General features: G+C 53.0%; 1 protein-coding gene across 3 annotated transcripts; it reads right to left on the bottom strand.

Moving 5' to 3' along the window:
* Positions 1-15,507: 15,507 nt before the first annotated feature.
* COPZ2 (coat protein complex I subunit zeta 2) lies at positions 15,508-25,383 on the bottom strand. Of its 3 annotated transcripts, XM_078437254.1 has the most exons (10): positions 25,233-25,383; positions 24,399-24,473; positions 22,744-22,825; positions 22,110-22,201; positions 21,598-21,653; positions 20,814-20,891; positions 18,473-18,524; positions 17,810-17,848; positions 17,052-17,169; positions 15,508-15,848 (listed from the first exon to the last, which is right to left on the bottom strand). In XM_078437254.1, the coding sequence occupies exons 1-9, from the start codon at positions 25,341-25,343 to the stop codon at positions 17,098-17,100; spliced, it is 657 nt and encodes a 218-aa protein (XP_078293380.1). In that variant the 5' UTR covers positions 25,344-25,383; the 3' UTR covers positions 15,508-15,848; positions 17,052-17,097. The 3 variants fall into 3 exon arrangements, with proteins under 3 accessions (XP_078293380.1, XP_078293381.1, XP_078293382.1); XM_078437255.2 differs by lacking the exon at positions 17,052-17,169 and having other exon boundaries at positions 25,233-25,382; XM_078437256.2 differs by lacking the exons at positions 17,052-17,169; positions 17,810-17,848 and having other exon boundaries at positions 18,485-18,524.
* Positions 25,384-25,386: the final 3 nt, after the last annotated feature.

The raw sequence follows: 25,386 nt of genomic DNA, 5'->3' as shown, positions 1-25,386 counted from the left end.
TAGTTTCACTTGGGGTTTAGAACCCATACGCCTTCACTCAGCTTTCTCCCACCTTAAGCAGGAGTGCTGGGATCCCAACTAAATTCCTCAAGTGCAGGAATTGTGCTCTGAAAGAAATGCCAAATATGGGCCGGGGTCAGCATGGCTAGGGAGACTGTTACATCACCTAGAATTTTCATCGTTAGTAATCTGTCAAGGGGAGTCCTATTCTGCAGGTAGATACGGAAAGTTCTAGGCTGAGGCAACCAAGGGGCAGAGAAGAGAAGCAGAGAGCACTCCAAAGGAGGTTCCTTGTTCAGACTTCCCAAGCCTATGAAAGCACTGGGTTTGTGAGCAGTTTCTGTAAACATGATCTAATAAAGACCACAGAGTAATGAGGCTAGTGGGTTTTTTGTTTGTTTGTTCTAAACAGACACATGATTGCCTAGAATTTCAGAGTTCAAGGGACCAGAGAGGTCTATTCAATCCAGGGTCCTTCCCGCTGCAAGAATTCTTATTACAGTAGCCTTGAAAATGTCTTTCTTTGAATACTTCCTGTGACGGGGAACTCACTATCTCACTATGTATCCCCTTTCTATATTCAGACTGGTTTAATGTTTAGAAAATTATTTCTCATATTGTCTCCCCATAATTCCCATCCTTCTGTCCTTATTTTCACCTTGTGAAGTGATGGAGAATGTGTAAACTTTCTCCCCAGTTCCAGAAGCTAATCGAATGTCTAGAAGGCAGCTAATAGGAACCCCGGAGAGTTTAGCCATCCCTAGTTCCTTCAGCCATTCCTCAAATGCTCTCATTTCAAAATCTCACTATTCTCTTTCTTTATGCCTCTTTTCATTAGCAATGTCTTTCTTTATACATACTGCCCCAGGCCTAAAATGAATGTTCTAGATTAAGTCCAATGGGCAGAGGACAGAGAAAGAAAGAGAAAGACCTCTCTTGTTCTAGAGACTGTACTTTTATTAATGCAGCTCTGAATCTATAATTTTTTTTTATGGCAACCACAGATCATAGTAGCCTCTATCAGCCTATGGAGGTTACAGTCAACCAAACTTATTTGTTTAGGTACATGCCACCTTTAGGCCATGTCCTCCTCATCCCTACTGAATTATTAATGCTTTTAGTGACAAATAGGAAACATATCAGTTAACCCTTTTAAATTTCATCTCATGCAACTTAATTGAACACAGATGGAGCATTATCACGTCTCACTGTGGTCGATTTGGGCCAATGTTCCCATCCTACCAAGGTCTTAGATCCTGAGCCCTTCACCCAAATATTAACCAGCTCTGTATCATCCCCAGGTCTGATGACCTTGGCTTCCTTCCATGTCTTCATCCAACCCTCCATAAAATGTTAAAAGAGTACTGTGCCTTGGGGCGCCTGGGTGGCTCAGTCAGTTAAGCGTCTGACTCTTGATTTCCACCTAGGTCATGATCTCATGTGAGACTGACCCCGCGTTGTGCTCTGCGCTGACAGTGTGGAGCCTGCTTGGGATTCTCTCTCTCTTCCTCTCTCTCTGCCTCTCCCCTGCTCACACTCTCTCTCAAAATAAATAAATAAATAAACATAAAAAAAAAGAACCCTGTGCCTCCTGAGAGGACTATTTTGAAAGAATCAATGTCTAAATGAGTCTCTCTCCTTCAAATGGAGGCCATAGTTGGGGTGTTTTTTTTTTTTAAATAACTTTCAACTTTGATAAATTTCAAACTCAGAAGAATATCAAAAATAGTACAAAGAACTCCCATATGCCCTTTACCCAGACTCATTCACTGTTTACATTTACCTGTTTGCTTTATCCTTCTCTATCCACATGTGTGCTTATGTATTTTTTTCCCTGACCTTTTTGAAATTTGGAGACATAATGTCCCTTTAGTATTCAGTTCCTAAAAGGCATTCTCTCGCACAAATAACCTCAGCATGATGATCAAAACCCAGAAATTGAACACGGCTGCAAGACCACTATGTAACTCACAGTCCATATTCAAATTCCATCAACTTTCCCAGTAATCTCCTTTATAACTATTCCCATCCCCACCTTCCTCCACCTCCAGTCCGGGCTCTGATCCAGAATCATACATGGCATTCAGTAGTCAAGCTCTTTAGTAGGAGGCGATGGCTTTATTTCAACACTTTGCTAAAAGCAGTTTGGAAACTTTTTTGAAAAACACCAGCCTACGAAAAACAGTGAAACCATCCCACCTCCCAAGGATGAAGATCGGATACCACCGAGGACAGCAAAACAAATGTGTCGCAGACTCTGCAGGCACTTCCCGTGAAGCCTTCGCCAATGTTTTGCACCATGGAAACATTTGGAACAAGTGCAGCCACCTGATGAGGTAACTTTGGAGGGAATATCCTCAAAGACAGGCAGGACGCCTAGGGCATTTGCTTCTAAATTTGCCTCAATCCATGATAGTCAAACTGCACACCATCTTAGAGTTTCAGTTCCTGGAGAACAGAGACAGGATGATGGGCATACCCTTCTTGGTTCATTTGTTGAAGCGTCCGGCTGCTGGGGCTAAGCCCGGGCTTAGTCCCCCAACAGGGCTATTTATACTTGCCAGAAGATGAACCTTTCCCCTCTAAGGTCAGTCACGAGGGAGGAAGGGAGGCAAACGAAGACGTACGGGGCTATCAATTCCCAACAACTCAAAACATGTGTCAGGCTGATGGAGGGTGGATAATGTCGACTTTCCACCAGGCTGTGCGGTGGTCGGCTCAACGGAGGCTCCAACGAGAACTCAAGTCAGTGATGACCAGTGTTTCTGTAGATCGTCTCCCTCGTGCTAGGTTCAAAGCCTGAGATTAGAGCCCAGTATATAATTGCTTCCCTTTCTCCCTCTCTTCCTCACACCAGTGAGGCACCAAACCTTTTCACGCATCTCACACTTATTCTTTCCTCTCCGTTCTGGTCCAGGTCCTACTTTGCTGGCCCCCCGGGCTCCAGTCTCTCTTCTATCAATTCATTCGATGTATGTACTACCACTAGATTAAGTTTCCCTTAAAAAATCTCTATCTATCTGTCTGTCTATCTATCTATCATTAATTTCTCCATGTCTATATTCAATACTCCTTAAGGTTCCACGTCCGTCTCTCACCCCGTCTCTCATGGGGATCAGGTCCCCATGGCTCCTTTGGGGGAGGGGTGCCTGGCTCCAAGTCCTGCAACCCTTCCCTCTGGCCTGAGTGTTGAAAGCATTTGGCATCCATTGAGCACATAACCATTAGACACAATGCCATACACTTTACTTGGACTAAGTCAGTTGTTTCTTCCACAACCCAGTGATCTAGGGATATTATAATCCCCGTTTTACCGATAAGGAAACCGAGGCTCAGAAAGGCTAAGGAATTTGCCCGTGATCATCCACCTAGGGAGTGGAAAAGCCAGGATTCGACCCAAATGGTCTGAATCCAGAGCCCCTGCTCTGAACCACCCTGCTATGGCTGTGGAGAGGACATTCCACCCACCCCAAGGCTTTAAATAATAATAATTGTGATGCTGATGATAGTAAATAATATTTTTCTAAGGAAAATAGGGTTCTGATCTGCTCAAGCAGCTTTTCCAATGTTTAATAACTTCATTCTCGCGAAGCACTTGGGAAGGAAATATAAATTCAATCCCTTTTTGTATGAGAAGATAAAATGAGCCGCAAAATAACATTAGAATTTCGCCTGGTCTTTAAAGGGCTACTTTCTTCCTTTCACTTTGTGTTTTGGCAAGGGATAGTAATGAGGAAGCCTCTAACCTCAGAACAGTCTAAGTCTACAGACCGTCTCCTGTGTTTCTGAATCCCAGGCCTGGCCAGAAATCTGTAATTTTCGGCCTCCACCACGGCCAACGCCACTCCCCATTTCCTAGTGAGCTGGGGCTTAGGGGAATTGGGTGAGGATGGCAGAAAAAGGGTCGGGTTGTGTTTTCTTCTAATCGAGGTCAAGTTTGGGGTTCCAGTGGGGCCCAAAGTCCCCCCCCATGCCTCCAGAAAAGAAGACACAGAAAACAGGAAACATTGTATGTGTTCAGTCTGTGTTCACAGAAGACATCTCAGCAAGGCAGACCCTATCACAGCCAGCTGATGTCACCAAGACAGGAGGGGAAGATGGAAGAAAGAAACAATGGAAGAAGAGACAAAGGGAGGGAAAATGGAGCAAAAAGTGAAGAGTAGAAATACGGTGGGGGAGGGGGCGGAGAGCAAAGGGAAAAGCGGAGGACAGAAAGAGGGACAATTCGAAGCCATCATCTTTTGCCCACTTCCTTTCCCCCATCCCTACCCCCAAGGGTGAAAGCCTCTCGCCCCTCCCTGTAATCCAGAGGGGGACACAGATCCTCAACCTCCGACTTCCGGTGCTGTCTCCCCGGGCCCAGAGGTTGCAAACGGGGGAGGCTTGCAAACAGTTTGCACGATTTCTCTCCGGTTTTCCCAGGAGTTGCCCTGTTCCTGGGGCCATTCCTTTCCCTGCAGCCCTCGAGGAGCTCCATCCCCGCAGACCCCAGCCAGGCTCCAGCCTCTCCCCTCTCCCCCGTTCCCCCAGCTCTCTGGAGGGGCTCGCGTCTCCCCGATGCGCTCCGGTCTCTGTCTGAGCCATCCATCAAGGGTGGCAGGCTGAGGGAAACATGAAAAAGAGCCTATTTGGCTATTAACATCCCCTCCCGCTTTGTTGTCTCTCTCCTCCCCACTCCCCTTCCAGCCCCCCACCCCACCCCTCCCCTTCCCCTTTTGCGGGAGACAAAACCAGACTGACAGGCTGAAGACTCAAACATTAATCAAACTGCGCTCCGGAACAACCTTTCCCTCGCATTAATAAATACATTTGCGGCCCCTCATTGGACAGTTGGCCTAATTTGTTTCTTTTTTGCGGGGAGGGGGGAGCAGCCGCGCCCGCGCCCCCCGGCTCCCAGCAGCCCCGTGCAAAGCAGATGTTCCGCCGCGGACGCGGAGCTGCGCCGAGCCGCGCGCCCCGGAGGCCGCGGTTGTCATGACGACGGCCGGGCCGCCTGCTGTTGCCGAGCACGCTGTCTCGCCCGCTCAGTGATTACCTCCATCTCCGCAGCGTTCGCCATACGGCCCGGCTTCTAATCAGATCCCCTCCCCTCCCCCGCCTCCCGGCGGCCCAGCGGAGCCCACCCTCCTCCGCCCAGCGCAATGGCCCTCCAGCTCCCACAGCCTGGGGACCGGTGAGAAGGGCGGCGGGCGCATCCCTGATGGCCCCGAGGAAAGCGGAGTGGGAGAGACACCCTGCACTCGCTGCTTGGGGATGACTGGCCCCAGTTGGGAAGAGGTTCTGTGCACCTGAAGCCACCTTTGGTGGCCCTGGACAGCCCCCATTCCTCCCACCCCCAGCGGCCCAGCCCCAGTACTGTCCCCTGGAGGCTCTTCCTCCCACCCCCCCCACCCCCCACTTCTTGGTTATGTTGAGGCAGGTCACCTGAGGTCCCCAAGAGAGGTAAGCCAGGCAACCCTAGTTCCCCTTCCACCTGGGCAGGACTCTTCCACTGCGATTCTGAAAATGCTAGAAATGGTTTCTTCTGCACAGACTGGGGGGTAAGGTGGGTTCCTGGAGCGGTCAGAGCATTTGTCCAAGCCAGGCCCCTTGTGCTAAAACCCAGTGTTTTCTCAGACTAAGGGAGGGGTGGAGAGACACAGGTCTGGTACTCAAATGATGCAGCCTGGCCTGATTTTGGCCCATGGTTGCTTTGACCCCCTAGCCATCCCACACACCAAATGCTTCTCATGCCCCCAGGCTGAGGGGTTTTGTTTATAGGTGATCTCACATGCACTCCCAGCAGGCAGCCTTGCAAGCGATGTACTGGGTTCTTTCTCCAGGCTTGCTAGTGGGCAAGGGGCAGTTGTAAGGCCTCAGGGCCTTGGGGAACCTGGAAGTCTTTCTCCCACCCAAGTACTAACCAGGCCAGACCCTGCTTGGCTTCTGAGACCAGACTCTGGAGGTCTTTCTATGGAAAAGGGAGAATCCTTTCCTTTAGACTCTGAAGCTTCATTACAAGACCCAAACATCCCTTTCCAAACATCTCTGGCTTCAGGAGAAACAGGGTAATAACAGAGGCCACAGACAAAAGAGGACAGAGGGGCGAGGGGTAAGGCCAGCCTGGAAGCAGAGCAAAACATGTGGGAGAGTGTTGCGAGGCTGTTGGTGCCGATTCCACGTTCCAGGCTAATGCACGAGCCAGGAAGTCCAAGGTGGTTGGAGCAAAAAGCAATCTGGTTTAGAGGGAGGGACCCCCTTGGAGTGATGAGAAGGAGGAAAGTTCTCCTCCGCACCAGGAACAGCTTACATAAACACTCCCACAGCATCCAATATCAGCCTCCTCCCATGTTTGCCTGCAGAGTCCCGGAGCAGTATCAGCCAATGAGAAGAAATGCTACTCTGGGCTCTTTCTCCCGAGTCTACTAAGAATCCTCATGTTAGAGCTGCAAGGGCTTTCCGAGATCTAAACCAATCCTTCACGTTACGGATGACAAAACAGAGACTCAGAGAGGGACCATAACTGGCCCAAGATCCCCTACCTAGCAGATAGTGGGACCTCGCTTTGCTCTCTGCTGTGCTGGCTGCTGGTGCCCCTCCCTTTCCTCTCCCAGAGGCAACTAACTGACTGGGAAACTGGTTTCCAAGAGGCACAGGCAGAATCCCAAAAATTTCAGGCCTTTTTAGCCGGGTCGTCACTCTGTCTGCAGAAGACCTGTCACCTGAAGGCAACGCCACTGGAGTGACAGCTCCCATTGGCCCTGGCCAGCCTAAGGCCTCTCTCGGGGGGGGGGGGTGGGGGGGGGGTGGGGAAGGAGCTTTGGTGGGGCCTCCCTCAGTCGATTGTCTGCAGCTCTGTCTTTGTCTGTCTGTCACTCAGAAGTGAACCGCTGGGGGGAGAGGTCAGACTGGTTGGTGGAAAGGGAGAAAGAGGCCTGTCCCTGTCCGTGAGGGGTAGGGAAGAAGGCAGGAGGATGGTACAGATTCTTCAGTCTCTTCACCACCCCCACCCCCACCCCCCAACTCCTCAGCTCCCCTAGGGAATTCCAAGCTTTGCTCATTTCAGGACCAGGATAGCAACTGCCCGCAAAGACCCTTCTCTTCCTGCCCTATGAAATCTCGGGTCACCATTGGAGATCTACTCGCTTACCCTGCCGTGTCTGGAAGAAGGGGCTGCCAAGGAGTCTGACTCAAACCTCCTAGAAAGGGGGTTCATTGTGCCCCCCCCCCCCCATTCCACATCACCACCTCTTTGACTCCATTCCGGTGCTTGTCGATCTCCCTGCCCTGCCTGCCTCCTCAGAGTCCCCAGGCTCCCCCATCCCCCCACTGCAATCCCACACAAATCCATCCCCTGAGAGCCCCTGTTTTCAGGCTGCCCCAGCTTCTCCTGTACACTGCGCATCTCCCCAGATTGTGCAGTTTCCAGTCTCCCCTTGCTCCCCCTGCACACGAATCCACCTCCCCAGCCTCAACAGTTTTCAGGCTTCTCAGTCTCTGCCCCCCCTGTACACGAACTGTTTCCCCAGATCCTGCTGTTTCCAGGTTCCCCCATGTTTCCCCGGTATACAAATTGGCCTCCCTGGGTTCGGCAGTTTCCAGAACCCCCTTGCTCTCTCACTAGGCAGTTCCATCTCCCCAGATTCAGCTGTTTTCAGGCTCCCCTCATTTGCCCTGTACACGGATACCTCTCCCAGGTTCTGCTGTTTCCAGGCTCCCCTATTTCCCTTGTACACGGATCAGCCTCTAGCTTATGTTGATCCCAGCTGCCTAAGGGATTCAGCAGGTTTAAGGAGAGTGGAAGGAAGAGGTGAGTCAGGAAGAGGAGAAGGAGTAAGACTGCCATCAGGGAAGCTCCTTATTTCTCTTGCGAGCTAGAGCCCTAAGCAGCTTGCATACAGCAGTCTCTGGGCCTCTGGCTCTACAAATAGATCCCTTGAGCCGGTCTGCCCTGGGACACCCCAATTCCCTCCTTCCTGCTGCTGCCCAGCCTCTGAACTTTAAGTTGAGCATCCCCTGGGGGGCCCCCCATCTTGGAGGGGGTGCTCATGATGCACGCAGGATGCAGGCAGGAACCCTCCTAAGTCCTGGGCTATCTCTCAGCCCAGCCTCCTGGTCTCTCCCCTGCTCCCCCCGCCCCCATGCCTTCCCAGCTCCTTTTTGTCTCTTTCCTACCTGCTGCACCTCAGCTCCTCTGGGTGCATTCAGGTAGAACTTCAAGAAGACCCCAAATACACCCCCTCAGAACAAAAGAGGTACAGACCTAGAGACCCCCGCTTTTTTTTTCTTTTAGTTGTTTTCCAGGATGGAGCGGTATTAATTTCACGTCCTGGAAATTCATTCTGTGCCCGGACTACCATCCTGGCACACTTCTCCAGGCTTTGTAAACACTTGTTCTGTCCTTGGTGCACAAAAGCAGCCTTCCTGCCTTCTAATCCTTGTTGGGGTTTGGGCTAGAAGGGGCGGTGCGAGGCGCAGTGTTCCACAAGGTTTTCCAGGATTCTTACCTTCTCTGATTTGTTTCGGTATTGCCCCCAGAGTTTCTCACGGACCCTAGGGAAGTGTGTTTTGTTCTCCCTCTCCCTCCTGCACTCACATCCCCACCTACCCACCCATCTGCCTAATCCCCGCCATTCTGACTCTCCACCTGGCTGGTTCCAGCAAATATTCTGGGTTCACAGGGAACACATAGGAATGGCAGGCCCACGGAGTCCAGGAGATTGTCCTAACAGAAGAGAGATCTTTCTTCCAACTGAAGCTCGCACCGTGGTTCAAGACCTCACTGCTTGTGATCCCAAGACCACAGTAGCTTTAGTTTTCCCCAGCTGTCAGTGGGGTGACTCACCCCACAGCCCAGGGAGTGCAAATAAAATTACATATGCAGAGGAAACAGAATTCTTTTACCTAACATGGCAAATAGGAGTTATTCACATAAGTCTTGTAAGAAGAAATCTATGTAAAAAGCTTTATATATATTCATGTATATGCTGAATATATATTCTCCTTCCTCTGTTTGAAAATAAATGCAGTGGAGGGCACTCATTTATTAATTTCATTATTTAAAAATTTCTGTTGGAGTTGCCGTACCTGGAAACCATACAAACTACCTGTACACACTTGTCAATTAACATGTAGTCTTCAAATGGATGATTTTTTTTCATTTTTTAAGGTTTATTTATTTTATTTTTATTTTTTTTAATTTTTAAAAATGTTTTTATTTATTTTTGAGACAAATCATTTTTTTTAAGCTTTATTTACTTTTGAGAGAGAGAGAGACAGAGACAGAGAGTGAGCGAGGGAGGAGGAACAGAGAGAGAGGGAGACACAGATTCTGAAGCAGGCTTCAGGCTCCGAGCTGTCAGCACAGAGCCCGCCGCGGGGCTCGAACCCACGAACCACGAGATCATGACTGGAGCGGCAGTAGGATGCTTAACCAACTGAGCCACCCAGGCGCCCCTCAAATGGATGAATTTTAATGTGTGTAAATCATACCTCAAACAATCTGATTGAAAACATGCAAGGAAAGATGTGAATTGGGATTTTGAGTCAAGAGCCCTATTTTTTTTTTTTTTTTTTTTTTTTTTTAATTGCCCAGGAAGGCAGTCCTTGTTGTGGTAAGTCTATTTGTAAGTGTTAGATTCCAATGTTCTGCCGAAAGCAGGGGGCAGCCGGGCAGAGAGAGGTGAGCAGGGTTTCAGGAAACCTGTCACCTGTTAGCTCTGTGACACTGAAGAAATCACCCTTTCAGCTCCCCTTCCCTCGTCTGAGGGTCTCTAGCTTGCTCTCCCACAACCACCCAATTTCCTTTTTCTACCACAGAGTATAAACTTAGTTCAGTGCCCAGAGCCCCTCAGCCCTCTTGCCCAATCTTCAGCTACCCTAAGGAGTGGGGCCGAGTCTCCAGTGTTGAAAGGGAGATCTGGTTTTCTTGACAGTGTATTTATCAGAGTCCCTGTTTTCTCAGTGCAATTGTCCCTGGTTCCTAGGGTCCCTCCCCCCATCCTTTCCATCAAGATGCTCAGGCCTCTCTCTCGTGAGATGCCCCCCAACCTCAAGCTTCTGTTCAGTTATCTAGGGATCTCTAGGAACGGACTCCAGTGCTCAGCACTGCGGGATAACTGCCTCTGGGTAGGTGGTGAAGCCCCCTAGATCTGGTTCCTGCAGGCTTTCACTGTCCCATCCCGATCGCAGCCGGCAAGAAAGAAGTGGACCTTGTCTTACAGCGCCATCTTCTGGGCAGACCTGTGAGAGGCGATACTTGCAGTCATTCAGAGAAGGTGGAGATAAGTTTTGGTCTCAGAAGTTTTCAAAATCTCATCGGCTTCCCATAACCAAGTTCTGAATTCTGGCCTTTCCCAGTCATCTCTTAGGAGAGAATGTTCCAGGAGGCTCCTCCCAGCCTTTTGAACACAGGGCTGGACCCTCTGGAGTGGTAGGGATGATTCCTAACCCACAGGACCTAAAGCAGCTGAGGCCAGTCTCTTCCATTCTGTCAGTGAAACCCTGTCTCTACTTAATCTGCCCCGTACGTCCCCAACAGACCCACCTCAGTAACCCCTGTCAGTCACTAAGGAGCTGTTACCTGGGGGTAGGGGCCTCCACGACTTTCAGAATTTCTTCTTTTCTCAAGTTTTTCTGGATGAGGGCTCATTGCAGCCAGGAGAATAAGATACATATTTCAATGCCTTAAAAATCAGGTGAGGTGTCTGAATAAAAAGAAAATGTGGGTCTGGTCAAACGGAATCAGGTGGCTCTTTTTTTTTTTCAGTGTGTGTGTGTGTGTGTGTGTGTGTGTGTGTGTGTGTGTTTTCAGACTGGGAGTAGGTGAGGATGATAAGAGGGTACCAAACATATAAGCTACACTGTGAATTTATTACTGCTTAACACACATTTTAGGACCTAAATATCCAAATCATTGTCCCTAACGAAGTGGTCCCTTTGGAAGCTCTGTTTTGGAATGATAACCTGGAATTATCTGAATTAATTCAAAAGCACCAGCTCAAATTCCGAATCAAACTCTGAATGGAACTCTGATTTTTGCAAGCTGTTTGGTGAGATCCTCAGCCTCAGTGGGTGGCGCTGTTTTAGGTAAAGAATGAGAAGTGGGTGTAGTGAAAACGATTGCCTTCTGTGAGTCATACACTGACCCTAAATTCTTGCCTCTTCAATCCACATTTCACATTGCTCAAAGAGTCTTGCTCAGAACACAGAGTTGCTATCACTTAACTGCTTGAAAAATCTTCAGTGGCTCCCTATAGCCTTCCGAATATAAGCCAGGCTCCTTGGCTGTGTGACTGGGCGAAAAGCAACGGGCAACGGAGTCAGACCAGTATGGGCTTCAATCTCACCTCTGTGCCATGAGGCAAATTAGCCAAACACTCAGGTCCCTCAGATGTAAAAAGAAGGCTAACGGTATCTGCCTTGTTTGCTTGTTTTGAGAACCATACTGTTTCTGGGGTGGACGGGATAGTAGTAAATTCAGTATGTGGTCATTACTCTTCGGCACATGGCATTCAACACTCACCTCCATCCAGGAGCCACCTGTCTAGGCAGAAGTCTCCTGTCTCAACACACCCCAGTCCTCCTCACAGAGATGCACATACCCATTCCAGCTACATTTACCCGCAAGTCTTGAGCCAAAGATTCTCTGTCTTCTGCTTTGCAGATAATATTGTTCCCTTTGTAGTGTCTCTTTCCCTGACTTCTTTCGACAGAACAAAGCATGGTGTAATACACCATCTCCTCTGCCAATATTTACAATTTCTGCATATGTAACTTTGTTCCCAGTCAGATCAGGAGCTGTGTCTTGCAATTCTTCTTAGAAGCTTCCACCACCCTCCAGCAAGGTGACCTGCTCAGAACAGACAGCAAATGCCTGTTGAAACAATTCTCTCCAAACGAAAGTGAATTTATTATTATTATTATTATTATTATTATTATTATTTTGCATCAGTACTGCTTTTCTTACCAAACGGTCCACCTTGGGGAACGCCACTCATCTACCTACAGAGGATAAAGTCCACATGTGCCTCACAATGGCTCTCGTTTCTTTGGATCCTCATCTATGATATTTTCCAGTTTTAGTATTTAGTATTTATACATGTCAAAACCATTTTCTACTTTTACCCCTCCACCCCTACCCCACTGCCAAGTCTGGAGTCTATCACTTGCAAATCAGTCTCCCTCTCTTCTTTCCCTAGTACCTGGCTCACGGCAAACACTCAAACACTTAAATGAATGAATGAATGAATGAATGAATATAATGCACGAATATTGTTAAATGAAGGAGACCCTATCTAGAGGGAAAGGGAGGCCTGTAGGTTTGTGCCAACCCTGTTTTGGGTAAAAATTTCAACTTTGCCTACATCAGGTTCTGGAGTTACAGTGGTATTTACTGGAAATTCAGAGGTAAGATCTCTCTCTCTCTCTCTCTCTCTCTCTCCCTATAGTTTCTAAGGTAGATTTAGGGCAGAAAGTGTGAGCTTAGGCGGGTCTCTAGTTCATCCCCCGCCTGGTTGGCTCCTCCTTAGCGGATCTGGGCCTCCCAGCAAAGACATCCTCTGTTCCGCGACGGTCCAGCCAACGGGGAGCCATCCATCACTGTCTTGACGCAAGCCAATCCGACCAGCTCTGCCTTCCTGCCAGCCAATGGCCAGAAAGCTGGGGGCGCGTGTAGAGGGAACTGGAGCCACCAGCTCTGGGTGGCGTAAAGGGGCCCCGAAGGTCTGGTGGTACCATGTCCCTAGCCCGGTTTAGGTGCGGCGAGAGAGTCCTGGGGCCAGTGCTTCTGTGTGCGCCCTCTTGTCTGGACCCAAGCCAGACAGTCTCGATTTCTGACTTGCCCCGGTGCCCATTCTGCAGGAGAAAGGGAGCGCCCTGAAGTCCCCTTCCCCTTATATACTCGAGAAACCCGCTGGGTCGCCCAAGAGGGCGAGGGGGAGGGGGAGGCAGAAAGACGGGGAGGGCCCCTGGGGATGAGAACAGACTGGAAGACCAGGCTTCCGCGGCCGCTCCCGCCGGGAACCGCCGGCCGCCCTTCCCGAAACCCGGTCCCCGGCAGACGGCGCCCCCGCCTGCCGGGTGCTGCGCGCTCCCCTCTGCGGCGGCCGGCTCCGGCCCGGGGCAGCGCTAATGAGGCGATCTGCGGGAAAGCGAGTGCGGGCGGGCGGGCAGAGCTCTAGGCAGACCGCCAGGCCCGCCGTTCTGGCGGCTCCGCGGGGCTGCGGGCGCCAAGGGGCCCGGGGACGCAGCAGACTCTCCGTCTCGGCCCCCCGAGGGCCGGGCCAGCAGACTTGAGATCCCCGGGAAGGAGCAGCGCGCCCTCCCTGCCCACACTGCCGGGCTTCCGCTGCCTACTCAGCGCCGTCCTCTCCCCGCCGCGGGCGTGGGTCGGCTGCTTTGCTGCATCCCCCTTCCCCGTAGTCCTTTAGTCACAGCGGACGAGAACACCTTTCCTGTCGTCTCTCTGCGTTACTATGCCCCCCTCCGCTCATTCCTTTTAACCCAGTACAGTCCCTGTGTGGCCCTAGGTCAGAGGGCGCGGGAAAGCCACCTCTCTCCAGCAGTTCTCCTTCCCGAGCCGGGCTTTGGGGAAACTGCTGCAAACAGTTTAACTTTCAGAGCCTCTGTGTTGCCCCTCCGTAAAATGGGGATAGCATCGCATGGTCCACAGGAATTCGGTGAGGCTGTTTGTGTGAAGGGTCAGGACTTCCCATTCCAGTCCCTGCATAATTGGAATTACAGGGCCTGGGCAGGCGCGACCGGGTTGCTAGGAAGCTAATGTGCCCCTCTCGACCTTGCGGTCGTTTAGAGGCAGTGGATGGAGCCGGGCACCGGATGAGGCCGCATATTTGCCAAAGTATTCGGGGAGAACTTCTCACTTCCCGTCGCCACACTGGCCCCTGAACTCTACAGCATTTAACTGCATATTCTTTTTTCCCTTTCAGAGTTGCCTTTTTGCATTATTTACTGGAATGGGTTATGTAGACAGTGCCTACAATGTATTTGTTTATATAACTATATCTTTATCATTTTCTCTAATTACAGAAGTAGTCATGGCCATTATAAATATCCAATCTTAGGATGTTTTATAATGTAGGACGTGGTGACCCGCAGAGACAGCTTCTATTAACATCCAAGCCTCGCTTCTCTCTTACTGTAGTGGCTGGCAGAAATTCGTGTGTCCGAGCTGGCACGGAACTCGCAGGGCGGGTCAAGCGTGCTGGTTGCTAGGGCAACGCCCTGTTGTCAGGGATAGGAGGCCCGGGAGGAACTTAGGAGCAGGGGGTTGGTCCCGCCCTGGAGGCGGAGTTAGGGGAGCAGGACCCGGAGGGAGAACATTTCCTATCTTTCCCTCCAGGTGGCGCTGTAGGATCGCGGATGCGGTCCTGGGGCGGGGCTCCCTGCGGCGCCGCGTGCCGGCGAGGGGCGGGGCAGGGGCGGGGTCTCGGCGGGGCATTTACCTGCCAGTTGCTCTTAAAAAGGTATCGAGGTCCCTGAGCTGTCCCGGGAGGGACCCTTAGGCACTGTAAAGGACTTACGTACAGAGACGCAGAAAGGGTAGGCGTCAGAGAAAGGGAAAAACGGGCGGTTCTGGGACGAAGCGAAAGAAGGGGAGTCACGTCTCCTAGGAAGCCGCTCCACCTTCCCGTTTTCCTCTGGGATCCCCGCCCCCTGCCCTTCTGTCCTCGTCCTCCGGACCTGCAACGCTTCATTCACACCCTCTGGAACTCACTGGGTGCTCTGGACACACACGCATGGTGGGGGCTGCTTGATGCTTCCTCGCCGCCAGCCTCCAGGCCCAGCCATGGTACGCTTGCAGAGCTCAAGTGCCGAAGCTGTATGCTAGTAATAGGAATTACGCGGTACGGGTCAAGCCAAGAAAAACGGGCGTGTTGTTGCTCAGTTTGTCTAGAGGAAGCCTTACGCCCTTCCCTTTTGGAAGCTGGGAATGGAGAAAATGACGTAAAGAATCCCCAACAGGGTCACTATGTGTGTATCATCTTTTGTATTGTTTTCCCCAAATGTGCGCCATATCACCCATTAACACTTTAAAAAAAATTTTTTTTTAATGTTAATTTTTGAGAGAGAGACAGAGACAGAGCATGAGCAGGGGAGGGGCAGAGAGAAAGGGAGACACAGAATCCGAAGCAGGCTTCATGCTCTGAGCTGTCAGCACAGAGCCCGACGCGGGCTTGAACTCACAGACTGTGAGATCATGACCTGAGCTGAAATCGGACGCTCAACAGACTGAGCCACCCAGGTGCCCCAACCCATTATTTTGTACCGTGCCACACAATCATATTTGGCCCTTCTCATCACACACACGGGGCTCCGTGGTGTTAGTGTCACACCCCCTCAGGAAGATAAATCGTCCCCTTTCCCTTGACCCACCCCCTTCCCGATCGCGACCACAGGGTTACTGCCGGGACACCCTGGCACTGGGCATCCTGAAGATGAGCCACAGGGAGTGCAGGAGCCCTTATCAGAACTTATACACACTTCTCAGGCCAGGAGAGAAGGAGACCATTGACAGGAGACAAAGCAGGTTTATTAGGGTTCTGGGGCCAAGGATGCCTAAGGTCTGAGTTAAGGCAGCTCAGCTGGTTCTCATGGCCCAAGGGGCAGGTCAGGGCAGTGAGAAGGGGTGAGTCACTTCTGAAGCCAAATCTTTGCGTCTCAGAGTCCCTGGCCGGAGACCTCAGGAGTCAGTTCTGGGAGAGCCTAGGGGGACAGAGGGGTCTCTCCTCTCCGGAGGTCTTTCAGCTTTTGCCAGGATTGGGGAAATGCCCTGGGGGCAGGGAGCCCTGAATGCACAGCCTTCATTTCAGTAATGACCATTTAATTTGTTCCTTGGCAGACTGAAGAACCTGGGGGATAGGGAATAAGGTTGAAAGAATTGAGAGGGGGACTATCAAGCGCCTTAACACTGCAGTGAGGGCCAGGTCTACGAGCCCACTTTTCCTAAGTGTCCCTGTGACCCTTCGTCACTAGGTGGCACCAGCTCATCTCCGCCAGGCTTAAGTGGGGCTAGGCCAGCAACAGAGCAGTCCAAACTGGCTGCAGCCAGCTCCCGGCCCAGGCCGGAGCCTGCCGGGCCCTCCACCGATCGTGCCTCTGCTGCCCTGGGTGTGGCCGCAGGCCCCGTCTACCCACGGCACGCCATGCGAGCGCCCGCCCACAGTGCCACGTCTAGGCAGAGACTAGGCCCAGGCCAGACACTTCCTGTGCCCGGACACCTCAGCAAACCCCTAGCTCTGGTCTCAGCTGGCAGTGTATCCTCAACACCCCACCCCAACCCGCTGCTGATGTGGCACAGCTGGCAAAGCGGGCTGGCCCAGTGCTGTCCCGGGACACCTGCACTCAGATGCGGTCATTCTCACATCCTGCTGAGGAAAACTGCCTCGGTCCGGGACTTCGACAAATGCATTCGACTGTGCACACACAGTGGCAACACGGTGGGGACCCCAGGTATGTCCTTCAGTTCATCCCTCCAGCCATCAAGCCTCATTCCCCTCCACTGAAGTCCCTTCTTCCTGCACAGTCCCCCTCCTCTCTCGGAGACAGCCCGGCCCTGGGGTTCTCCTGTAGTCCCAGCCAGAAACTTAACCTTCCCCTCATCTCGCATTCACTACCTACAGCTCCCTTGGTTTTTTTTACTCAAGAATTCCATTAACTTGCCAGGTCTTCATTCTTTCCCCTTTCAGAAAAAAAATAGAGGAGCTGGGCTAAAGAGCTTTCCATGCATTTGCTTTTCTGATTCTCATAGTAACTCTAAGAGGAGCGTCCTGTGATTATGTGGGGGCCCCGAGAGGTTGGGTAACTTGCTGTGGGTCACCCAGCTTGCAGGGGGTAGGGCGGACCGTACATCCTGGGATGTACAGGATACATCCCCACCGCACCTGTGTTCTCAACTGCTCTGCTCATTGCTCTCCAACCTCTTTCTGGCCTGAAAACTGCCACGTGGCTCCCTCTTCCCGGTAAGGTGTGAGGAGGCACCGGGAACTGGGAGGAGGGAGCCGCACGGCAGTTTGCTGGAGCAGCAAAGGCAGTAAAGGAAGGGGGCAGCACACCTGGGGCTCCACACGGGCTGGCTTGGGTCCATCTCTGCCTTAGCTATCACAGCAGGAGGTAGTTAGTGCACGAGGGCAGGAAGTTCCATAAAAGCAGGATTAGTCTGGGCAGAGAGACCTGTGGGCAGACAGAATGGAGGTCAAGCAGTCGGCCTGACAAGCAGGAAGTTTGCACAGCTGTGGAACCAGTCAGGCCACAGATCCAGGAACCGGCGCCCGGCCGCACATGCATCCCAGATAGTACCATGCAGGAGACTGGCCGGGACGGGCTTTTCCACAACCAGGTCATTCAGGGGCAAGGTGGCAAGTGGCGAGTGGAGATGGTTAGATCCTGTCACAGATTTGAGGGTCCCTTAACAACCCCAGCAGAAACCCTGAACAGCAAGGGGTGAGGTGGTAGGAAAACTCCTATTTGCTATCCCTTCTGGGTTTGGGGGCCCATAAGTCCCCAGAATGCTTCGGGGGACAAGTGACCCAGCCATCTCCAGCGTGGTTGCTTACGACCCTGGTTTTTCAGCCAACTACACTAAGCCAGATGAGGTGGGTTGCTAGTAAGGCATGCATCATTTATTAATGCCCAGCTCTGTACCATCTTGGAGACTCTGGAAACCTCCACTGACTCTCTCTGAGAGACGGCCTGTCACTGCCTCATCCCTTCCCTCCTGCACCCCTAACTTCTCAGCCTCGATAGTCCCACTGGGTCCCCCTGGGAGGCTCCCTCTGTCCCATTCCTGGCCAAGGCAGACAAGGGGGCCTACCTGGGCCACGCTCTGTTCAGTCAGGCTGCTGTCATCTGCCTGCGGGGAAGCAGTGTCAGAGAGTGGTCAGACCAGGAGAGGGCATTGGGTAAAGAAAGGGAGGTGAAGGAAGGGAAAGGGGGCTTCAGAGGAGGTGGTGGGGTGCTGCAGTGGTTAGGGGAGCCAGAACTGCACCTGTATCACCGGTGAGGGGAAGCCCCACGGCCTGCCACTTGGAAGCCAGGACCCCGGGGCCCGTCAATGGGTGTATGGGGAGCAAGGGCATGAAGGGAATAAAGATGGGAGAAAAGGTTTCATCCAGACATGAGAAGCCAAACTAGGCAGGGAGGGTCTATCTGTACCTCCACTGTCCAAACTCAAGGCCAAGGCAGCCATCTGGTGCCTTTTGGTGACTTTCTTTCTTTCCCCAGTCCATACTTGCCACTGGGGAGGATGGTGAGGTACTTGGGAATTCTAAAGGGGGGAGGGCAGGAGGAGATCGCTTGCACTAACTGCCATCCCCCCCCCCCCCCCCCCCCGCCAAAAAAAAACCCTAGTAGTTGCTTCTGCTGGAAGAGCCTGGGTTCCTAGCATCCCGCCTGCACCAGGAGGATAGGAGGTGGGGAGGGTGGGAAGGGCAGCCTGGGGGAGATGGGAGTGAGGGGCATGTAGGAAAATTCTTACCCTAAAATTCACCTTCTGGATCACTTGCTGGGGGTCGCTCTCCAGAATCACACTACAAGAGAGAAACCAGGAGGAAAATCAATGCCATGACACTCCCCTCTGCCTCTTCTCCCTGCTAAGCCTCCTCCCTCTGACCACCACCCCCCTCACTGCATCCTGCAGCAGCCCCCCTCCCGGGGGCCCCTCCCCCTGGTATTCCTCAGCCAGAACTCTCCCTTACTATGGACAGCCCTCAGCTTTGGTTCCTCTCCACAGCAAACCTGGTCACACACTTGGTTGTCACTGGGCAAAAGCTTTGAAACGGGGTGAGGGCAGGCCGGTCTAGAATGGTCAGAGGGTCAAAAGCAGAGACCGAAAACCTTTGAGCTCTGAAAAGTTCTATTTGCATTCTGGGTGTAGGGAGGGATTCAGATGCGGTGAAGGGAGGCCCCTGGGGATCCCATTTTGTTTCACTCTTATTCTATGCCACAGGGCCATGCTGTACACGAAAGTAGCGGGACAGGTAAAATAAGAATCTGCCTTCCGTTTCGATAGACCCAAGTTTCAAGGCTTTGCTCAGTTTTGCTCAGTCTTTCACAACACAGCGGGGGCACTATGCTTCAGGGTGCAGGTGTGAGGGCTGGTCACTGTGGGTGGGACAGAGGCAGTGGGATTGACTGAGTGCCCCTCTTTACTCAATGAGGCTCCTCCAATGCAGATGCCGAGTTTTTCTTTCATACCAGTCCCAGGGAAGTGAACAGATAGTTCTCGAAGAGCTTCTTCCAGGCCCTATCACTGGGGCACCTGGCAGCTCCTCACCAGAGATCCTTTCACCCATAAGACAGAAACATCCTGGGGTGCCTGGGTGGCTCAGTCCGTTAAGGGTCCAACTTTGGCTCAGGTCATGATCTCGCCGTTAGGGAGTTCGAGCCCCACGTCAGGCTCTGTGCTGACAGCTCGGAGCCTAGAGTCTGCTTCGGATTCTGTGTTTCCCTCTCTCTGCCCCTCCCCAATTCGTGCTCTGTCTCTCAAAAATAAATAAACATTAAAAAAAAAAATGCAGAAACATCCCAGCCAAGGTTCCAGTTCTGGCACTGTCTCAACTGACATTCCCTGATTTTCCTTGGAGGGAAACTGAGTTCCTCAGGGGGGCTCAGAGACCTGGAGGCATATAAAGCTTACATCCTCCCTTCCAAGGGCTCTTCCAAAGCCCTGCACTTCATTTCATATTTGTAATAGTGTGTGCATTTGTGTGTGTGTGTGTGTGTGCGCGCGCGCGCTGTGTGTGTGGCTGTGTTCCTTAAAGAGGTTCCACCAAACTGCATATACTTCCGGTCCCACGAAGCCTGGGTCTTATCCCACTCACTTTGGGGTTCTGGCAATTAGCACAAGGCCTCGCCTCAACAGGCAGTCGACAGAGAGGGAAGGAGGAGGGAAGGAGAAAGGAGTCCCGCCGTACCCCATCTCCCAGAGTGTGTGTGATGGTACAGTGTCGTGGAAAGAGCACAGTCTCTGGAACCATGCACATGGTGTTTGATCCTGGCCCTGCTGCTCCCTAGTCATGGGACCTTGGAAAGGTCCCTTGAATTTCTGAACCTCTGTTTCCTCATCTCTAAAATGGATGTTATGAAAGAGGCATGTTTTTAAGGTGATTGGTTTCTGTTATCCTTTGCCCCAGAGCCAGAATTTCCTTTTCTCCCTCAATATCAACGCCCCACCCCATGGAAATTCACTAATCAACCCTTCTCGCAAGAGCTCCCGGCTTCCCACGAACATCCTAGCATAGCGGTAGCACAGCAGTTTATTGTACGAGAGCCCAGAGCCGTGAACTTCACCTGCCTCGCCTCATGGAATCCCCACAGCCTATGAGGAAGGTAGGCAGTCCCCTATCCCCATCGGAAAGATGAGGAAAGGAAGGCTGAGGCAGAATGAGCAGTGGCCCAGGTCACGCATCTAGCTGAGGTTAGAATGGAGCTCTAAGAGCGGGAGGTATGCAGGCAGTAGGGAGCAGGATGGAGATCTTCCAGAGAGGGGCAGGGGCCTGTGCTGCCCCTTTTTTTCTGGGCACTGGAGATCAAACCATTCCCCCAAACCCTGCCTTTCAACAGTCTGCCAGAGTTCAGCATCAGATGACTTTCTTGTTTGCTTGACTTGGGCTGACATTGAAATCAACCTCCATCCTCGTGAGTGGGGTGGGGGGATGGGAGCACTGGGAATATGCCGGGGTGGGGGGCAGGGAGGGAAGAGTTGGCCAGAGAGCCAACAGGGTGCTTGGTACAATCTAGTGCCGTTGACCCTCAAAGGCACCTCCTGCTGTGAGTGTCCCTGAGCAGCCCCTCTTCTCTCCGGCCCTGGTCCTCACCCGCCATCCACAATCTCATCCAGCACCAGGAAGGCTCCGTCCATGTTCTCCAGCAACCAGCGCTTCTCCACGTTCTTCCTGAAGGCAGACAAAGCTCCTGGCTGTGAGGAGCTGCGTTTCTGCCTAGACGAGGCAGACTCTCTCTCCTTCCACCCATCCCCCCACCCCACCCCCAGCAAGCACTGGGGAGAACACCAAGGGCAGTGAGGGAGCGCCTAGGCAAGGGATTCCTGAGCAGAGGACAGGTCTGCTTCCTTAGGCCCTCCTCTGCCTGACCTCCCACACGCGGGGCATTGACATTACACCCCCCGAGTGACCCCTAATGCATTTCATGGCTAGGTTAGATGTCACAGCCATACTATACTTGATTGTCTCGACTGTGGACATTTATTGTTGGATTATCCTGGTTTGCTTTACCCAAGCCATGTTCACTGGGATAGATACCAGGTAACTGAATGGGGAGGCAGTGGAAACCACCCTGGACTTCAAGGAAAAAAAACAAAACAAAACGGAATTTGGGTCTCTGTTCTGATGTAAACAGATTGCAACCTCAGGCAAATCACCCAGCTTCTCTGGACCTCATTTTCTGGCCAAACCCTCCGGTGGCTCTGCTCTAGGTGATACCGCAGTGGTCCTGGGAAGGGCAGGGGCCTTGAGGCGGATGCTCTGGCTCCAGTCTTAGTCTTTTGGGGACTTCAGGAGGAAAGCAGAGGAAGGGCCCTGCCTCTGTGATCTATCAAGGCCTGGGGGATGAGGGCCTTGGAGGGCAGAGGACCTCACTCACCTTAACACGTGGTTCAGGGACTCAAACAGGCAGGTGAGGACAGACATGAGCATCAGCTGAGGATGGGTGGAGACGGGAGGAGGAAAACACGAGAGCTTGAGGTCGAGAAGGCCAAACGGAGAATCCAGAGCCTACCTGTGTGGGCAGCTGTCCCTTTCCAGAGAGGACAGGGCTGGAGACTGAGTGCAGCTGGACCTCAGGCATGCGTGCCTCCCTGGCATGGGCTGGGAAGCACTGGAGTGCCCCACTGTGGGACACTGAGTGTACCCTTCCCCAGTGATATTTTAAGGAAGGAGCAAAGACTCCCTGCAGAGGACTTCATTTCTGGTTCCCAAGGACACTAAGAGGCACCGTGGATATGTACCATCCCAGAAGGAGCCACTTCTGGCTGCTCCCCATCCCCCAGAGCCTAGAAGGAGGGGTACCAATGAGGAGCCTTCAGAACCCAGCTTCTACCCCGGAGCCCGAGCCGTAGACAGACCCTCCTCATCACCCCAACCTCCTGAATTCACCTCATTCTCGTGGGAGGAGCCCACCACATACAGGAAGAGGTCAATGCTGCTCTTGTAGACGATGGTCATGCCCCCGAAAAATGCAATCTCACCTAGAAGTGGAGGGGGCTTTCAGGTCTGGCCACCTCTGCCGGGTCCCTCCGCCTGATCGCCAGCTCTGCCGGTCTCCCCCTTTTTCCTCCTTTTTCCAAGGAACCCTTGACGAGACTAGCGCAAGGGACACTACCACCGGGCTGCTGTGTGTCCTTTCCTCCAGGCTCTACCCTATTTCTAGAGATCACCTCATTCTGAGGAGTCAACAAACCCAGTGCAGGGTTGACTTCCACCCCTCGCCCCCTCCCCCCCCCCACTATGCGCAATGCCTCGTGGGGACATACAATGCCACTGGCCTCTTCTGCCGAGAGAGAGGTCTTGCCGTGTTGGGGGGTGGGGTGGGGGGGTAGAGCGGGATCGGGAGTGAAGGTTCCCTACAGGAAGGGAGAGAATAACAGCTGGGAAGGAGAGGAAAAAGAACCTCTGAGAAAAAAGGGGGTGGCCTGTGGGTACGTATGGCTGGTAGGGACAGATGTGTCCAGATGAAGAGGACGGTGAAGTGCATCTGAGAGTTCTGAGCAAGGAAGAGGCAGACACTTACTGTCAGTTCGGCTGGTCTTGCTGAAGACATTTTTCTCAAAGGCCATCTGCTCCTTCAAGGAGGGGAATGTATCATCATAATACTATGAGAAAGGGAAGGAGAAGGGGTGACAGGTTTCCACAGAGCCTGGATCCTCCCTGGACGGGTGGCAGAGAACGTAGGTGCTGGCCAGCCAGAGCCCCATCTCCTCTGTTTGTTGCCCTTTAGGCCGTATGCTCGCTGTTTCCCCATAGACACAAATTTTAAGCAAAGAACGTCGTAAGAAGTAGAGGAATTTTAAGCCCTGCCTTTCGGAGCCCTCTCCTGATTTCCTGGCGGCTTTTGGCCATTTGGCAGATGTGCTGTGCGCTAAGGACTGGGGTGGCCACTAGGTCCCATTGTTTCTACAGGAAGCGGAGTCTGCAGGAAAGATGGCAAGAGCCAGGGGGCCCTTGCGACAACCATCACCGTCATGACAGCTACTTTATTATCCCCATTTTGTTGATGGGGAAGTTGAGGCATGAAGAAATCAGATGATCTCCCCCAACATCTCCTAGTTGTAAGGGGCAGAGCCAAGCATGGTCTGACTGTAGACAGGGGAAGGCTAAGTATTTAAGGGAACGTTCCCAGCACCCACCGGCTAACTAAATCAATGCTTTCGTGTTTGGCTTTGGTGAGCCCGGTTCTCTGACTCAGTTTCTTAATCTGAACAGGGATGGGTCCTGCTGGGAGGAGGCCCTAGAGCCTAGGCATTGCTGATCCACGTCTGATCATCTGCTGGAGCACGGTGTGGTCGGCTGAGCTTTCAGCGTTCTGGATGTGGATTTTGCCACTTGGTAGTCCCCTCTGCAGGCATCTTAGTCGCCTCCCTGCTGGCCACTGCTGTGGCGAGCAAGCTCATTTGAATACCAGGAAGACAAAAAGTTTCAGTCCCAAACAAACAAACAAACAAACCTAGAAGGCATTTCTTAGCTAGTTGAGGTGCCATAGCCCTGCTGTAGCTGATTGTGTTGACGACAGACATTAATTTTCTGGATTATCCTAGTTCGGTTCCCCCAGGCCACGGAGGACAGATACGGGACAACTGGATGGTTGGCGTAGTGAAAATCACCCTCCCGAGCTTCAGGTCGGAATACCTGAGTTCAGATCTGTGTTCTGATAGTGATACTTGTGACCTCAGGCAACTCATTTGGCTCTCTAGACCACACTGTCTTCATTTATGAAACGAAAGAGTTGGATCGTCTGGTCTCTAAGATCTCTAAGCTACGTTCTCAGACTTCTCCGACTAAATCCTCAGTGTTTACCAAACTGTAGGAGAAAAGTGGAGGTTGCCTCTTTAGAGTTGGGGACTAAGACTCCTCGGTTCCAAGCTCAACACTCCACTGACCCTTCAGGAGATCCCTTCCATGCCCAAGGTCCAGCTGGCCAGTGGAAAGAATGGTAAGAAGACATTTCAGGGAATGTGAGTGGAAAGAGGGGACTTCAGGGGCCAGCAGTCTGACAAGGCAGGAGGATGCACAGAATGATCTTTGGAGGGGGTCTAAGCCCGGCTGCTCTGAATCACAGAGCCCACAGTGGGGTCCTCCTGAGAGGGCAGTCAGCTGGGATGGGGACTTCTGTTTTGGGGGCTGGAGCACCGTGTGTTCAGGGGTCTTCTGGTGAGGGTGGGAGGTTACCTTGGCTAGGAGGCGGTGTCCGTCATTATCTAGGATGAAAACAGCCTTGACGGTGTAGAGGGAAGGTTCCTGCAACTGACACCAGGGGAGAGCTCCGTTGGCTCCTGACTCAAGGCAGACACCCTGCCATTGGCTCTATGGCATCTGCTGGCCCCAGGGGTCCATCCTCAGGCTCCAGCGACCCCAAAGGTCCGCAGCTGGTTCTGGCCCAACCCTGTGCTACACGGGCCAACTCCAGCGCCTGCTCCACTCCCAGGCAGATGTTCCACTGCAGGCCCCGGGTGGGCGCTGTGCCCATTGGGTGCAGAAGGTCCGTCCGGGCCCAAGTTCTGTCATGCACTGACTGCTCCAGAGCCCGAGTCGGAGTGTATCACAGAACCTGGGCCGGGGGGACAGCGGCGCCGAGCCTCCTCCTTCCAGCGAACCCCGGGCCGAGGCTGGACCCGCGCTCTCAGCGCGCCCCCAGCCCCCTGGCCCGGGGAGGGGGGCTCCAGAAGCACGCACGTCAGCCGACGGCCCGTGGGACCTGGAGTCCCGGGCCGCCGCGCCACTCCTCACCCCTCCCGGCGGAACCTCGGGCCACCCCCACCCCCAAGCCGTGCCCATCACCTCTCCGAACTGATCCAGAACTTCACCCCACGCGCGCTCAAGCCGGGCCTCCTCGCGGGTCCGCGCCCGTAGAACTTTTTATCCCCTGCCCTGGCCCGGGCCCCCTCCCTGGGCGGGGGCCCCAAGTTCCCGGGCGCGGGGGCGCGGGCCGTGAGTTGGCGGACCCCCCCCTCCCCCCAGCCCAGCTCCCGCCGCCCGGGACCCCGGCGCCCGCCCGCTCCGTACCCGCAGCCCCGCCGGCTCCCCGGCTCTGGCTGGCGGCGCCGGGCCCCCGGCCTGGGCCGCCGCGGCCCCCTCCCCCGGGTGCGGACGTGGCCAGGCCTCCGGCCGCTGCATTCCGCTCGCCGCCTCGCGCTGACAGCGCCGCCCGCCGCCCCGC

The sequence above is a fragment of the Panthera onca genome, chromosome E1, assembly GCF_046562875.1.
Source record: "Panthera onca isolate mPanOnc1 chromosome E1, mPanOnc1 haplotype 2, whole genome shotgun sequence".
Lineage (NCBI taxonomy): Eukaryota > Metazoa > Chordata > Mammalia > Carnivora > Felidae > Panthera > Panthera onca.
This window is presented reverse-complemented; position numbering and strand designations above follow the sequence as displayed.

Excerpts from the sequence above, each read along its gene's own strand:
- COPZ2 (XM_078437254.1), bottom strand. The coding sequence starts at position 25,343 with ATGCAGCGGCCGGAGGCCTGGCCACGTCCGCACCCGGGGGAGGGGGCC. Across the intron at positions 21,654-22,109 it reads GCTCCTCCCACGAGAATGAG|CTGATGCTCATGTCTGTCCT; the intron begins GTGAATTCAGGA and ends ACCCATCCTCAG. Across the intron at positions 18,525-20,813 it reads GATGAGATTGTGGATGGCGG|TGTGATTCTGGAGAGCGACC; the intron begins GTGAGGACCAGG and ends TCTCTCTTGTAG.